The sequence below is a fragment of the Pieris brassicae genome, chromosome 13, assembly GCF_905147105.1.
Source record: "Pieris brassicae chromosome 13, ilPieBrab1.1, whole genome shotgun sequence".
In the NCBI taxonomy this organism is placed as follows: Eukaryota; Metazoa; Arthropoda; class Insecta; order Lepidoptera; family Pieridae; genus Pieris; species Pieris brassicae.
The window spans coordinates 2,481,445-2,498,638 of record NC_059677.1 but is presented as its reverse complement, the minus strand read 5'-3'; the positions used below and the strand labels follow the sequence as shown (position 1 = coordinate 2,498,638).

Sequence of the window (17,194 nt, the reverse complement as noted above, 5' to 3'; positions counted from 1 at the left end):
CGGCGAACAAAGAACTATCATTTGAATAATTCTTATCGCAAGGGGTAAATAAATTAAAAAAATCCTTTAATTCTTATCGCAGTGTTTGGCTTGTAACTTGGGCGTGCTTCTCATCACTGTTGTAACGAACCCTGGCTATTCATCAATAGACGTTTCTGTTTGCACTCGTGAAGGAAAACATCGTAAGGAAACTTGCCTAGACTTGACTAGACCCAAAATGTCATTTGTTAGGCATAGACTGCTGATCACGTACTTGTTTACTTGTAAACAAATTCTCACGTAATAGACGGATCTAAGGCCAAGGGTTGCAGCGACATATATTGGGCGGCGGAAGCAGTAAACGAAAGGTATTTTGAAATTTTGGTACTTAAGACAGACTTTAGTCGTGTTCTCGTCTTAAACATTCAAATATATTGTAATTAAAATACATATGGACTAAAATATATTATATAAAATATAATAACTAGTATAGATTCAGTTCTGAAATTCATGACCAATGAAAAAAATATGTACGGGAAATGTTTCGTACTTGGTCTAATCATACACACTCCATACCTACGCCTGTCGTAACGTATTGTTTGCTATGAAAGTGGAAACGCTTGCGTGGCTGACATTCCCATACATTTGATAATTACAATTGTATTCAAAGTCAGAAAAAATACATTTTGATGACCATTGACAACTATTTTTAAACATTACATACATTTTAAAATACGATTACACAACTATGTACACCATTCTAAGACTTTGTGCATGATAAATTCTACTGCACCTACAACTAGTCACATTTATTGTCATTAATTCTATTCTAAATAAATAATTTAATTCTAAGTACGTTAATATTACATTTCTACAAGCCTATCAGCCACACTGAGTCTTTCGTTATGAGATAATGGTTAGTAAAAAATGGTTTTTTATCCTTATATCACTTAACAAAAAAATAATAACGAGCATTAAATATCATAGCGGGATTGCAAAGTTCTAATGTAATCATTGATCTACCGATTAGACTTAATAAATGTCTCTGAGTACGATATATTTTTTAACACTTGAAGGATAATATAATGTTTCAGCGATACTCTGTTTATCATCGTCCAAATTTACTCAAGTATTTAGTTTTAAGAGTTAAAATTGGCGATAAAAGACATTGTTTCAATTTGCATAAACAAAATTTCAATTTATATGTAAGGGGGGTACATATACATATATGACTAGTACTGAACGGGAAAATTCTTTGGTTACATAACAATTTAAAACATGATCAAGTAATTATTTTAATCAAATAAAGATAATCAGCTTTTTAAAAAGTCATTGTTAATAATACAGCGAGGATTTTAATAATTTCTCGATAGTTTTAAGTGTACATCAAAAAGTTAATTTAAATTTTTGATCCATACAAATTGTATAGCTTTCCTAAGAACGTTACGAATATTCAATTCCAAAGATGTCCATGGAGCACAAGTCTTCCATTCAAATATCATTATTATCCAAATATGTATTATATAGTTTATTAAAACACTACAACAGCTTTAGCATCAGAGTTAACTGCTCGAAACATTACGTTATCGTAAATTACGGTTACTATACACGTGCTGTTTTGAAATTTTCCGTACAAAAAAGTTAGTATTCGATTGTACGCCATGTCATTCGTATAGGATTATAATTTTATTATTAGTTATTAATTATACAGAGAGTATTTACGACAATTATTAATAACTAAACCGTGAAAATTATGACAGCGTGATAATTAATATGACACCTGCATGCCTATTTTTTAGAATTAAGGAATCTAAAAGTACCACTTTCTTTGCAAATAAATATTTATTATTATTAAGAGTACCACTATTTATGAGTATTGACAGATTTCAAAATAAGGAAGCTAAAATGCCTGTTTGTGTAAAATAACGCATTTAGCGGAGACGTTTTTAAAATAGTTACTGTTGACTGAATTTCAAATCGGTTTCATTTTTCATATCGCCTTTAAATAAAAAATCGATTCGTATATCCCCGCTGTATTTTGATTGGAATGTCTTAGTTACAATAATGTTCTTCGCTGGTAACTCGACATAGTTGACAGTCAACTCGACAGCACCAATGGTATCGGCAATGACAGCGTTCAAGTCGACTGTGACGTAGCGCCTTTCTTCCACGGCCACAACACAACCTTCCACAGCCACCAGGCCCGTTGCCGAGGCTGACATTGCATTGCCTGTAAATTGTATTGTAAATTATTCACCGAAATGCTTAGAAATATCTGTGAGACTGTGTTTTGCTGAACTCCTTGAAAATTTGTATTTACGTAAAAAAGGTTTTCTAAGGAAAACTTACATCTATTATGATATGATAATAACATTAAATACTAATTGTAGAACAACAGGCCACATCATGTTTTATACTTTACAAACTAACATAATATTTACAAACTATAAATATGGGATCTTAAAAGCGAGAGATAATGATAAGCATAATTTTGGAAATATACCTCTGCATAACTGTAAGAGAGTTATCCTAAAAAGCAAGGCATACATATAACAAAAAAGTCGTGTTGGCCAAGTGGCTACAGCTAGCTACTCTCATCCCTGAGGTCGTAGGTTCGATGCCCAGCTGTGCACCAATGGACTTTCTTTCTATGTGTGCATTTAACGTTCGCTCGAACGGTGAAGGAAAACATCGTGAGGAAATAGGCTTAGTCCCAAAAAGTCGGGCACAGAAGGCTTGACCACAAACTTGCCCATTATATTAACAAATGATCGCGAGACAGATACAGAAATCTGAGGCCCAGACCTAAAAAGGTTGTAGCGCCATTGATTGATTTTTGAATGAAATGAAATGAATAAGAAAAAAGACGGCGTCTATTAATTATCTAAATACAGTTACAAAATGAAGCTTTATTTGAAACAGCTGGTTTTAAACTATTATTAACAAAATATTATGGCCATCGACGCCACACATCAGTATCAATGTTACAACTAATTTCTTTCTTCTCTTCTGTGTGACGTGTTGGCCTGACTATTAATAAATAGTTATTAGAAGTACGAGCACTTTTGCTCGAAAAGACTAAAACAGAGGTCACGTGTCATGGGTTGGTTTACTTACTTATCGATTTCTGTCATTCATAGAACACTAGGTGGTCATGCCATATAGTATGGGAGTAGTACATGTACTTAATCATACTTGTAAGAATCACTAAATACGGTCGTTATCTGAATAGGCCAAAGTAGGCTGGTGTATCTTACCTGCCATGGGTTCCCAATGATCCAGCAGCGGTATCCGGTTCGCAGTAGTCCGGACTTGGTGTGACATATCGCAGCCGGGGCTTCGCCCTAGCAGCGCGTCTTGTGGCCCTTAGAGGCCCAGCCCGTGCTGCCTCCCTCGCCAATTCGGAGGTCGTTCTTTGTAATGGTGCCAAGGATCGCCAACATGTTCGTACAGAACACGATCCCGACACGCCATGGCATGTGCATTTTGTGCGCATACTACTTGATACTGTCTGGATAAATCATTTAATCAATCACTATACATTTATTAATTATTCAGAGGCAAAATAACAGGAAATGTCATGATTTGTCTTCAAAAAGTAGTTACAGGCAGTAGAAGAAGGTTGCTGCTCTTGCTTCAACCTAAAGAATCCTCGAGCAGCCTAACCACTAACTGCCTTAAGTCTGAAGGCCCCAATGGCTAAAGTCGAAAAGTTATATATCTATACAGTCAAACCCGTTTACGACGACATCGTTTAGAATAACACACGGGCTATATTGACCAGAATCAAAGGTCCCCGAATTATATGTATATACTTAATAACAACGTCATCGGCTGTTACGACTATCGGTTTTTACGACCAAATATATAGTCCCTTCGATGTCGTTATAAAAGATTTTGGCTGTATATGTATTCCTAATTCTTAACACGTTTCAGGATATTCAGGGAGTTTAGTTGTCGCTACAAGATTAATATGAAACGCCTCCCAAAAACGTGGGGATATCTAACACTTCTGGAGCAAGGAAGATGTACTGTTCCTCCAACCTACAGGAAGGATCATCGACCAGTCTAACCACTGCATGTCCCCAATGGCTAAAGTTGAGAAGTTGTATATATATGTCAAGGAATGCTCCGACTACAGATACCGGCAAACATCTTAAAGAAATGTCCTTGCCTGCGAGGAAGCGATTTTTAAGTATCACTGCGGTGCTCATGGTATCACGGCAGCGGGAGAGTGATTCAAAATTTAATTTGATCGATGTGTTTTGTTATCATTTAATTGTTTTACAATTTAGAATCATTTCTTAACGAATAAAAGTACGAATATTGTTACGACCACTCCGCCTACGCCGAGCAAAATGCCTCGAATGAGGAGGCACCATTTCAACTTTGGACAGTGCGTTCAGTGTATGAAGTTCTGATTGAGTATTCAGTGGAACATTATGGTGATGAGACGTTGCATCCAGTTGGGTCTATGTGATTTATGGTTGAGTAGATTGTGGTTTAAAGCGAGATCGCTTGCATCCGCTACTCGTTATAATTTAAGCCAAAAATGATTTTTGTAATGTTAAAAGGAATCAATCTTATTCGTGTCTTTTGTGCTTGGACCTTACCCACATGATGTTGTCCATATAGATAGAGTGACGATATATGTCGGAGACATAATGTAATATTTGGTAAGCACGATTCAGGGTACGACATATAATTAATTGTTGACGCTGAATGTAGATCATACCGTACATGGTACACGCGTGTTTATAAATACCGCGAATGTCCTAGAATCAAAAACCACTTCACAAATAAAACAGACAGTCATATGACTGGACTTAAACCAATATATAATAAACCATTTCCTATATTAAATGACCACGCAATTTCTAGTGTAAATAACGTTCATGAAGTACGTACTTTCCTGCCAAAGCGTACGTTCATCAAATTTGCAGAAGCTATAAGCGGTCGTAAACGTTCGAGCCGAGTTTGCAAATCCACTTGAGGGTCGAAGCGGGGGTCGTCTGCCGCCATACGATATTCTATATTGCGATGTCTGAAGCCTCTATCATCATATTCATATCTGAAAATGTATCATAATGTTATCTATAATATTAAATATCCCAGACTTTTCAGTCATGCGCCTAAGCTGTACTCTGATAGAGTCTAGTTAACTGACGATAAATACACTTATCGATACCACCCAAACTCACAACTAACAATAAACAATAACTGATAAAATTACGATATAGCCAATAAATATCATTTTGTCCACCACCGGAATATTCATAAACACGAATCAATCAAATTGATAGACCTACCGAAATCCATTTATCCTTAAAAAATCATATAACAAGAATAACCCGTAAAATCTACCCATAAAGAATACTGTTCACTAGCTTAGACTCGTGTGTGGTACTAGGATTATGAATCGATCCTGGTCTAAAGTAAATAAGCTTTATTTTGTTCAATAAATAATCAAACAGAGACAATAAGTAATAAATTTAAAAGTTATATTTATATGTAAAAAACGGATAAAAGGTCGGCGGTGGATGGCCAAGGCATTCGTTTTCATGTTATCTATACTAATATTAGCAGGAAAAGTGCTGTTTGTTTGAATAAATTAAATAACTAACTTGGAGCTACCAAAAAATATAACTACAACGAATTCCAGAGCAGATAAAATAGTACGAAAAGTATTTAGACGGTAAATTTAATACAAAAAAATACTAAATATTAGCAAGGAAGAGATATTATATTAAAATTCTTTATTAAAAATACTCCCTAAAGTAAAAATTCTTTTCCTTTTTTACAGTTTCATTATTTTATAAATTTAATCTATAATACATTTTTTTATAGCTACGTTGTCAGTTTTTAGGAAGTACCCTCTTTTCTTGAAGCAACCTAAGTCGAATTGGTTCGGTAATACTTCGATGGGTTCTACAAAGTGTTGCGCAAAAAGTCTCTAAATCTGTTGCAGTTTACCGTACGAGCGAGTCTTAAATGCGCTTGTGGTAAAGTTTAACGGTACTCAGCCAGGGATGGGATGATGTGGATGAGAATCGAACGATGAAGGCCTGGGCCAACATGTGCTACAAAAATCATATTTACCGTTCTCTGAATCGTTTCCGCGTAGGCCTGCCTCTGCGGGGTGACCTAGGGAGACGTTTTCGTCCCCGCCGACCTTTCCTTTTTGGGGTCATAGTTGTGAAATTTGGCGGTGCTGGTTGATCATCAACCAATATGACAACTGGTGGGGCTGTTGTGGATTCCAGCGTTGTTAATTCGGTCGTGGTGGGTTCTTCATATTCCTCATAGTTTCCATCACGTATATCTATTTCGTGTGCATCTAAGAACTGCCTGGCGAATCTACGGAAATTGAGATAAATTGTGCTTGAATTGTATTTTTTTATATTCAAATAAAACTTAGGTAAGAGTTATAAACACGAATTTATTATTATTCACATAGGCGACGTTTTTAATGATTTTCAGCAATCATGCAGAGTGAAAGGTTTCTCCACATTTGTATTACTCGCGTAAAGAATCAAATTTGGGTACCTTTCTGCCCAATGAAAGTTATCCCCACAACCACCCCACTTAAATCTCGCATGGGGTTCTGAGGTTGCCTGACGTGGTGGCCGCGGTGGAGCACGTGGAGGGGCAGCGCAGGAGCAAGCAGCGAGCGAGCCCGATGCGCAAGCTCGCGCCACGCTCCACGACAATGCGGCCGCCGACATTGCGTATACGTACGCTTGTTCTCTTGTACCTTTAAAAATAAATGTTCGTTACTTAATAGTCACTATAATGTGATGAATTATTTCCTTTAACTTTGATTTGGGCTAAAGTGCGCCTACGCTAATTAAAGATTTAAGAGTCTAGTAGATAGCACTGGTAACCTAGAGGTGGTGCTGCCCTCGCTTAACGAATAGGTCTCGAAATAAATGCTGAGAGCATGATTGTATGCTTCATAGCAACGTGAATAATAACAATATAAATACAATATCGAAATTAAAACAAAACATTACGTAGCTTATATTAAGACCGGCAACGCACGCGGTAACACTTAACATCAGGTAGAGCCTCCTGCCCATTTGCCTTCCATTACATAAAAAGAAAACTCAAAGTAAACATTCAAAGGTAAATTCCACGAAGTTTACTGAGTTTCCATCATTATTTATTGCCGTATACAATATTCTTCCCGCGTTTGTTTTATTTTAGAAATCTTTATTAATTACTTGACTGCAAATTAAACATACGAGGGAATTTATTTAAATTTCCCTTCATTCGGTATACTTTTAAAAACCTTATCGATATTGATAACCCTATAAAAAATAACATACATAACCTGTTCCATAAAAGCGCTGAAGACCCTTGTATCTTTGCAGTATATTACATATATTATTTCTTTATTTATGTAAAAAACGTTGCTAATAAAAGATAACCGGCAAACTCAAGCATGCTTTATACTTAATAACTAAGATAAATTAATACATGTGATCTAAAAATCTAGAGATATAAATGATAAGTTATTGTAAATTTAGGATAATATTTGAGAAATTGTAAGAGAGGTGGAATGGAACATTTTCAGGAGAAAACTAAGCTAACTTACACAACCTAGAAATAATTTGTTTATTACATGTTCCTCACATCAACATCAACTATGCCAAAAACTCAGTTTTGTATCGCGCACTCGGACATACAACGACCAATATTTAAGGCAGGCCTTGCTTAAGCTATCACGGCATCTGGTTAAAAGGATTACTAAGAATATTAATAGCGTAAAATCACCTGCATCAGGAGCATACGCCATGTACACACCTTGATACGTACCCTTACTTTTAGACCATCACACAGAACAGGCAAATTAGGTACCACTTTTTATTGGTTTTTCCCTTTTGTAAATGTTTCAACCTTTTCGTAAATATTATGTATACCACATTCTCTATATTTTTAGTGTTTTTGATTATTTTTATAAGGATTTTTTGGTAACGTTACTAAATAAATAGCAAAGTGAGAACCTAGAACGGTTCTGTTAAAGGGAACGGCAAAAGGTAAACGAGGAGGAAATCGACGAATCAATGTTGATAATTTTATAAAACACATGTCCGCTTAATCCAACCTCTCGTCTATGGACAAACTTTTTAGTTTCGGTTCTTTTTTGATAAGCACCGTTGCAGGAGAAACCCACAACATTCCGTTGCGTTACCATACTAAACAAATCTTTTTCGGATCCAGTCTTACCAGTCCAATTACAGATATGACTCCGGATCAAAGTATTATACAGCGCTAATTTGTTATAATTATTAAAGTGTTGTTTCGTACAATTAATTCCAACGTTATTTTTTCGTTCTTTATGCAGCAGGCTCAGGCTCACCTGATCTTAAGTGACACTGCCGCCCATGTACACGCTTAAAGCTTTCGAGTGCGTTGCCAGTAGGGAATGCAATCCAGATCTCGCGGGATCTCGACTTCGCGAGATGCCGTGTAATTTTTCGGGATCAATCCAGAAGCATAATATGACGAGATCCCGTTCGAGATTGACGGGATTGGGCGATTCTTCACTCTCGCTTCACGCGACATTGCACATTACATAGAGTAGGTACATTGCAATGGACATTAGATGCCAGTTAGCAGATAGGACTCTTGATACACTTTAGAAGTTACTTTCAAAATCACCAATTTTAATCTACTTGAGCTATACCTACTTTTGTTTTGATTATTTCATGTAATTAAGATTTTTAGTTGTTTAGTTAGTAGTAGTAGTAGTTTAGTAATATTAAAGGATAAAGGCTATTGTTTATTTCAAATAATATTTTATTTTAATTAACCTCACTATCACAAACATGCAGTTTTCATCGTATTCAGTCATGTGAATTATTTTTTTAAAACTATACGAGATTCCGAAAATTTCGGGATCCCGCCGGATTGATATTTCTAATCCCGCGGGATCTCGAATTCACGATCTCGAGTCGAGATTGCATTCCCTAGTTGCCAGCCTAGTATTAGTGGTGGTGCGCGGCAGAAACGCTCAGTTTTGGAACGGCGGATCTCAGGGTAATGCGGATGCATTGCTGCTGCTGCTGCTGCCTCGACTTTCATCGAAAGGGAATACGAAAATAGCTGAGAGGCTGTTTTAAGCACGTTGCTTTATTAGATCATTTTTTTTCAATATGTCGGTTGAAAAGCGTGCCGGATTTTCTTACCAGGTCTCGCCAGTACCTGGTAGTAAACGTAGGTTTAGCCCTAGTTACCGTTAATGAATAAATAAATTAATTTGTTCTGATATTTTAGTTTGTTGATATTTTTAAGAACAGATTTGTTACTTAGCATAGAATTAGAATGAATAACCATTGAACATTACGATCTAGCCTAACTTAAGACTAATAGGCAATTTAAAACTGACCTTATTTATTAAAAAAGGATATCTAACATAATAAAGTGTCCAATACTGCTTACAGTCTCTATTAAGGGAAAGTCGCTCTGTTCCTGTTCACCAATTTCTCCACTTAATACTGTTTAGCACTGAGTGCACTCACACTAATTCACTAATACATTTCTAACTAAGCTAACTTGTCAAGAAGTTGAAAAGCATCAACATTCGCGTGTTGGTGGTGCCTTTGTACGTGGGACTTACGTAGGATGTAGGACAGCAACTTTTGATTATTGTGTTGACGTTCTGTACATTAAGATCCCAATGGAGGTCATTGTGAATTGTGGTTGTTCTAATTGTTGAAGTCAAGTCGATTTATACAAGTTTTGAGTTTAAAGTTTTTACAGTTATTTTATATTGCTCTTCGTCACTTGTGTTTGCAATGCAGGTTCAAGTTAATTTTAGAGTAAATTATTTGTGAAAAATACTTCACGTAAGAAAAAACCAACATACACAAATACGATTAAACATGATACGATCAGCACGTTAGTTAGACAATAGGTATCAGGCTATCGCTTGACGGAACATAACTAAGTCCCTACGTTGACTGACTCCCTGATTCATGCGTGGAATTGAGTCTTTTGTCCAAAACTCATCCGGGATGATCGATCCAATTTAAGATAACGTTAAGATCGAAATGTCAGTGGAGATTTGCGACATGATTTATTCGGGGTCAACGTAGTAAGAACGATGTTTTTTTAAGCCAGCCCGCGGTTTACTACTGAAATTCTTGGAATTAATCAAACATTGCTGGCCTTTGAAGGCTCCAATCGTTTTGAAAATATCATAGGCCTTTCAGAATACAATAAATGAAATGCCCGAAGCTAGAAGATTTCCAACCAATTTTAGATTTTTTTAATTAAAATTGTAACTGATTTGATTTTGTTATGTGCAACTTGCGAAGAGAGAACTTGAGACTCATGTTTTTAAAAACGTAGCGAACTCGTCATGTTCGATAAATATCGAATTAGCCTTACCATTTCTTAATTTATATTTACGCGAAAAACGTTATAATAGATTTATAAAATAATAGAACAGCGATTCACTTTTTAATTGCCTAATATAACCAAAACATAACAATAAAAAATCAATATCATATCACAAATATCAGTGTGCAAATTATATTTTAAGTTTACTTGAAATCGATAAAATTGTGTCGGATTTACAAAAAAGATTATACGTAGTTGGCATTATTTAATTTTGGTTGGTTATTATAACTTTATTTTACTTTACTATTACTTTATTATATAACTAAAGTTACTTACACTTTAAGATACAACTTTCCAAACACTTTAACTAACAGAAGATACTTGAAATTGTACTACTAGGATAGGCAACCTATCAAGGAATTACGTACAGATACAATCTTCATAGCAGACATAAAAAATTAATGTAAAGTCGGAAAATAAATGAATCTTTCGGTCGTGCTCACCCTAATACATTTTAATTAAAACTTTCAGGGTTTCTGCGATGGCTGGTCGCAGTGAACTTTATTTACACTAATTAGGTGCTTTTGTAAGCTGGATTTAACAGGGACGTTATACTTTTTAAATTACATTAAGTTTAGAATGTCATAAATGTGAGATTCGTTGCTTCAACGTGTCATGTGCATGGTCTGATGGTTGCAGTTCCAAAGAAAAAGGCGTTCTACGGCCTTAATTTGAGATCTGCACATAATAGATTTGTGTGTCATTTGTTCAATTTTCATCAAACACATTTTCTTAATCTACAAAGTAATAATAAAATTTATTTAAAAGAAAATCAAAATAAATTTAAAAAGATTGATCCCTGTGGCAGTGTACCTTTAACGCCGGTAGTGTTTTCTCGTTGTATGTCGATACTCATTCGTTGAGCGAGGAATGCACAAGCTCTGTGTCACCAGTACTATCTACCAGGCGCCAACTTAAATCTTTAATTAGTGGCTGTGGACTTGAACCCAACGGCCCAAGAGTCTTCAAATTGTCTTTAGTCCAGAAGGAACAAAATCGAAGTTGGTGAAAAACTCTTATTTGAGCCGTGTATTATTTAGTAATTTGGTTAATTACTTATATTTATTATTCATTGATGATTCATTAATGAAATTCTGTAGTAATCTTAGTAGTAATAAAGTAAAGGAAATAATTATCTAATTTAACTTTATTTAACCAATTTCTGTAAAGTTACATCCAGTAGATAATTTTCGAGAAATAAGCTCATAAAGAAGTTTCACTGCTTACGTGTGTACACTAGTACACGCACACATTTTTTTGTATTCTTTAATGTGGTTTTTGTTGTATAATGAATAACAACAAATTAATATTTCTGTGTAAAAGTTTTTAAAGTTACAAAAATAAAGATTCATTTATTGATCTTCACTGTTCATTTGCTACCGACAAATTATATTTAAATTTGATTCATGCTCTGCCTGTTTACACACGTGTAGATTGACAGATTTTTACAAACAATTATACATAGAATAAAATAATAATGACAAATTAATCCGACATCAACTAGCTGTCAACTTTACCAACGTACCAATATTATACATGTTCTCCAGAGATATATCTAAGAAACTAAATTAAAGGATTGGGAGAAATCTGAAAACACTAGAAGTCTTCCTCTTATTAGAGATTGTGAGTAGTGTTATTGGACACTTTTTATGTTAAATATCCTTTAGTAAATTACCTTAAACGTAAACTTATAAGTCTTAAGTTAGGCTAGATCGTAATATTTCAAGATGTCTTAACATGAGTCTTCATGTTTTTAAAAAAATATTTGTATTTTGCTGACCATACTTGTTATGTATTTTATAAAATATAGCCGGTAACATATACTGTAGATATAAGATGTGGTGATTGCTTTTACACATGAAAACACTTCTTAAACGGATTGAAGCTATGTATTAGGTCCTTACATATGAAATTGGCGTATTTCGTACTGGCCAATTTAATCACGATGTTCTCCTCTTTGGTAAGGAATTCCAAATTCAAATTTGGACAGCTATTTACTCATGTATTTGTGCTTGGATGACCGTCATTAATTTGTTTTTTCTTCTGTTTTTTTTCTGTTTGCGTCACTCATTTTACAATATGGAAAACTTAAAGTATCGCATTATTTACGAGTACGAGTTCCGCCGTGGCACTAGTACTGCGGAAACGACTCGAAGGGTGAATGATGTGTATGGCGGTCATGTTGCAAAAGAAAACACAGTTCGTTTTTGGTTCCAACGTTTTCGTTCTGGAAATTTCGACCTGCAGAACAAGCCCCGTGGACGGCCTGAGACCCAAGTTGATAATGAAGTATTGAAGGCTATTGTGGAAGCGGATCCATCACAAACCACGTCCGAGTCAGCTACAGGCTGCGGTGTTAGTGATAAAACTGTTTTAATTCAATTGAAGCAAATTGGGAAGATTAAAAAGCTTGAAAGGTGGGTACCTCACGAATTGACTGAAGCAAACCGGCAAACGCGCGTCGACTGCTGCGTTACATTACTGAACCGGCACAATAATGGAGGTATTTTAAACCGAATCATTACCTGTGATGAAAAATGGATTCTTTACGATAATCGAAAGCGCTCAGCGCAATGGTTGGATCCTGGCCAGCCAGCCAAATCCCGCCCCAAGCGAAAATTAATCCCAAAAAGTTACTTATAAGCGTTTGGTGGACTAGTGCCGGTATTGTTCATTGCAGTTTTCTCAAATCTGGCCAGAAAATTACGGCTGATGTCTATTGTCAGCAATTGCAAACCATGATGGAAAAGCTCCACGCCACTGCTACTTCACGACAACGCTAGACCACACACTACACAACAGACGGCTGCCAAATTAGAAGAGCTTCAATTGAAATGTCTAAGACATCCTCCGTACTCCCAGGACCTGGCTCCAATAGATTACCATTTGTTTTCGAAATTTGGACCACTTCTTGCAAGGGAAAAAATTTAACTCTGATGGGGCAGGCCAAATCGCCTTCACAGATTTAATTGATTCCCGTCCGACTGGTTTTTTTAGTAAAGGGATCAATGAACTACCTATGGGATGGCAAAAGTGCATAGAAAACAATGGTTCATACTTTGATTAATTAAATATATTATATTTAAAAATATTCGACTTTTTGTTCCTCCCATACAAAACGCCAATTTCATATGTAAGGACCTAATATTATATCATCGTTACCACGTACGCTTTAAAGCACGCGAAACGTCGGAAAAATTTAAATTTAAAATTATGTAAATAATTATAAGTTTATAATAATAATACATAGCTTCAATCCGTTTAAGAAGTGTTTTCTTAATAAATAAATTGTCAAATAAATCCCTAAAAATATTTAGTATAATAGGTTTTAAACGACTTAAGGTATACGTATATTATAGTAAGTCTTCTAAAACTTTTATTTTAAGAGAACACTGGTATTGTAATCTTTAGAAAAGGTATCGCGAAGCAAATGTCTGAGAAAAACAAGAAAACATTTTCTTTCTTGTTTTTAGCGTATTGTATCGTTGGCAACGTACATGCGCCGGAAGTAGAGCGAACTGATAATCTGCCCTCGTACTATGTAACTTCCATTAGCGATTGCGACGTCATCGTATGCAATTTAAATAATAATATACTTGAATAATGGCAACAAGGCAGAAGATATTATACCTAAAATAATAAAACAATCCCGATTGGTGGACTAAAGATTTAGATATGTTGAGAGAAGCGGCAAATACAAAGAAGAGAACGAATGCACATCAACGAGAAGATGAAGAAGTTTGTAGAAATAGACGGTTCCTTTGATAGCGTCTGGGGGCCAGCCATCTATATACGACTGGCCTATGTATCTCCGAAAGGTCTTGACTACGACATCGCATAGTTAAATTGCGTTATGCCGGAGAAGACGTAGTAAGATAAAATTAAAGGATGTGTGCAAGGATGCATAGCAGGTCCAACTCTATGGCATCTACAGCTCGACACGCTTTTCCAGTGGCTAAAGTTCGAAAGCATCTAATCCCAATCTTTTGTCAATTTTGTAATCATGGTGAAAGTGTGGTAGCGATGTTACGACAAGTCAATATTGATTCTTAATAGGATCCCGGATAAATCTCTAAAACGATACAATGCTACACTATTTCTATTGGTAGTTATAGAGTGACAGAGTAAAAAAGACGAATGAAAAACTTTATTTTATTAATTCAAAGTTTTTCTGGAACTGTCGAAGTTTTTTTGTGCTTTAAATGTGTGTATGTGGTCAAGGGCTGTCTGCCAGTTTTCTTAATAATTTTGAATATTTTGTTCTAAACTAATTTTGAGGGTTTTTTATTAAATTTCACTCCGTTATATTTTACAAGTATTTTTTTATGTACTAAAAATACAGAAATAAAGGCTTTTATAATAATTATTATTATATTTTAGAAGCTATATTTTCTAAAATCATGACAATTATGGTTAACATAAATGTTACAATATTTAAAAAGTTTTAACAAACATTTCCAATTTTATACTTTACTAGTAATTTCTTTGCTCAGATAGGCACTTAACATTGGTTTTTATAATTTAAATTGATAAGTCCCACGAATAAATCAAGCTCTGAATAAGTGTTTATTTAGACAATATGCCTTAATGTACCTATATAGAAAGTCGGAAACTAAATTTGTATGAAACTTTGTCGACACGAACTGTCATCTTGTCATTGTATGAAACAAATGAAGTTTTCGACTTTTATATTCCCCGTGTCACATTCGCGAAGAATTCGAATGAGAGGCGCCTGAACTCCTAGGTTGGTTTTTTTGTTTATACAAGTTGTTTCATTATCGGACGTCAAGGCAAAATACATAATACCATCCGTATCACCTTGACGTTCGTCGTTCCACAACTGAGCGGTTTCTAAGGCAGTTTTTGCCGCGCACCACCACTATGTGGAACCAGATGCCCACTGAAGTATTTCCGAACCAATACGACTTAGGGTCCTTCAAGAAAAGAGCGTACCAATTCTGGAAAGGCCGGCAACGCACTTGCGAGCCTTCTGGCAATGTGAGTGTCCATGGGCGGCGGTATCTTAACATCAGGTAAGCCTCCTATACATTAAAAAAAACAAAAGTCAAAGGTTAGATTAAATAATACTTGGCTTGGACTAGCATAAGGTAGAGGAGAACAGAGACAACGCATATAAATAGAGACAGATATACCTGAAGTATTATTTAAATAAATAATTACAACAAAATAGTATTAACAAACTAGAACAATTGTTCCGGTAGGGAACTTAACAATCGAATAAAGGGAGAAAATGTGCTGCGAGCTTTAGAGATTCACGCTACGGGAAAAAACATTTTTAAATTTGTTCTACTTTGACTTTCTGAAGTTTTTTGCTTGAATTGCGCGCGCGCACCGTCACCAAATACCGACACCTGTAGCATAGTCAACATTTTAAAATAAAAAATGTCAATTTCTTTAATTATGTAGAAATATCTTTTGTGATATTTAAATAAACTTTATTTAACTAAATAACTTTCAATGTGTCAAACACCGTTTTTTCTATTGTTAGTCGTATTTCCTACAAACGTAGAATAAAAAGAAATATCTTGTTACGCCAAAGAACGCGTGTACATAAGTACACATACATTTTATTATTATTATTAGCTTAAGAGTATTGTAAATGCTGTATATGTGTTGGAATTAATAAATTAATTGTAATAAATTACTACTTATTTGTAATGAGATTGTGTGTAAAATATGTGTATTTCCTTATATTTTTATGCCTATGTCAGGGAAAGCTCCGATTATCAGGAAATGTTCAATTGACAATTGAGTTGATTTCTATTGTTGCTTTGGTAAAAAATTTAGATTCCTTCTATTTTTAAGATTCAAAAGTTAATTTGATTTGATTTATTTTGTTATTATTTAATTGTTTCATAATTTAGAATAATTACTTAACGAATAAAAGTACGAATATTGTTACGACCAATCAGAGCCGAGAAAATGCCTCGAGGCGCCATCTTGACTTTGGCCGCGTTCAGGGAACGCATTGTACTTCTGATCAGTGCTTCCAGATGCAATGTAATTACAGTAGATTTACAGTATTTTAGACTATTTTACTGTATACAACCCTGTATAGTACCCTTTATCTATAGACAATGTAGGGAGAGCACGATTGTTACATACATATAATTGACGTGAAGGGAATTCCCCGATGAATCAGAACTAACGCTAAGCAAAAACTAACCGTCTCTGTCTGAGAAAGCAACGTTTTATTTTTCATCTCATTCATTACGTTTTTATTGGTATGGTTTTATAGGTGCTAAAAGACACTGTGAAGGTGCTAAACATAATTGTCGTTTTTCTGGCTATCCGTATGTATGCATTGATAATATTTTTAAGAGTCAGCAACGTGTAAGTGGTGATATGCGACGAAAAATCGCAGAAATTAAATTATATATAACATAAAATATCGCACATTGTAATAGATCATATTGTAAAACCTGGAAAAAATTGTAAGTAACATTAATTTTAAGCATACTTAATTACAAGCACTATTACGTCATCGGAGCTTCTGGAAGTTTAGTAGCACATTTGAAACGCGAAAAGTTTTCTATACGCAAACGCAAGTTCAGTGTAATTAATAATATAAAAACCAAGCAGAGGAACCATCTGATCACAAATACTATTAAAGGAAATATGTTAGCTCAGCAAGCCATTCGTCGAAATTCTGAAAACTGCGTAAAATTTAATTCCAATGAAATGATTTGAAAATGACAACAAAAACTTATCGGAATCATGAGTAAATAATTTCAGATGCCCTTACAATAATATTTATTTACAAATAAATTAATACAGCAGCTTATTT

The 17,194-nt window shown here is 34.9% G+C and overlaps 1 protein-coding gene across 1 annotated transcript in view; it reads right to left on the bottom strand.

The window, feature by feature from the left end:
• Nucleotides 1–1,744: 1,744 nt before the first annotated feature.
• The window catches only part of LOC123717626 (protein Wnt-11-like), a 50,054-nt gene continuing 34,604 nt past the window's right edge, over nucleotides 1,745–17,194 (bottom strand). Inside the window, exons 3-7 of the mRNA XM_045673716.1 lie at nucleotides 6,526–6,733; nucleotides 6,079–6,336; nucleotides 4,888–5,050; nucleotides 3,237–3,490; nucleotides 1,745–2,209 (exon numbers count right to left, since the gene is read on the bottom strand). Coding sequence (XP_045529672.1) covers nucleotides 2,032–2,209; nucleotides 3,237–3,490; nucleotides 4,888–5,050; nucleotides 6,079–6,336; nucleotides 6,526–6,733 — 1,061 coding nt within the window. The 3' untranslated portion in view covers nucleotides 1,745–2,031. The remainder of the gene's footprint in view (nucleotides 2,210–3,236; nucleotides 3,491–4,887; nucleotides 5,051–6,078; nucleotides 6,337–6,525; nucleotides 6,734–17,194) is intronic.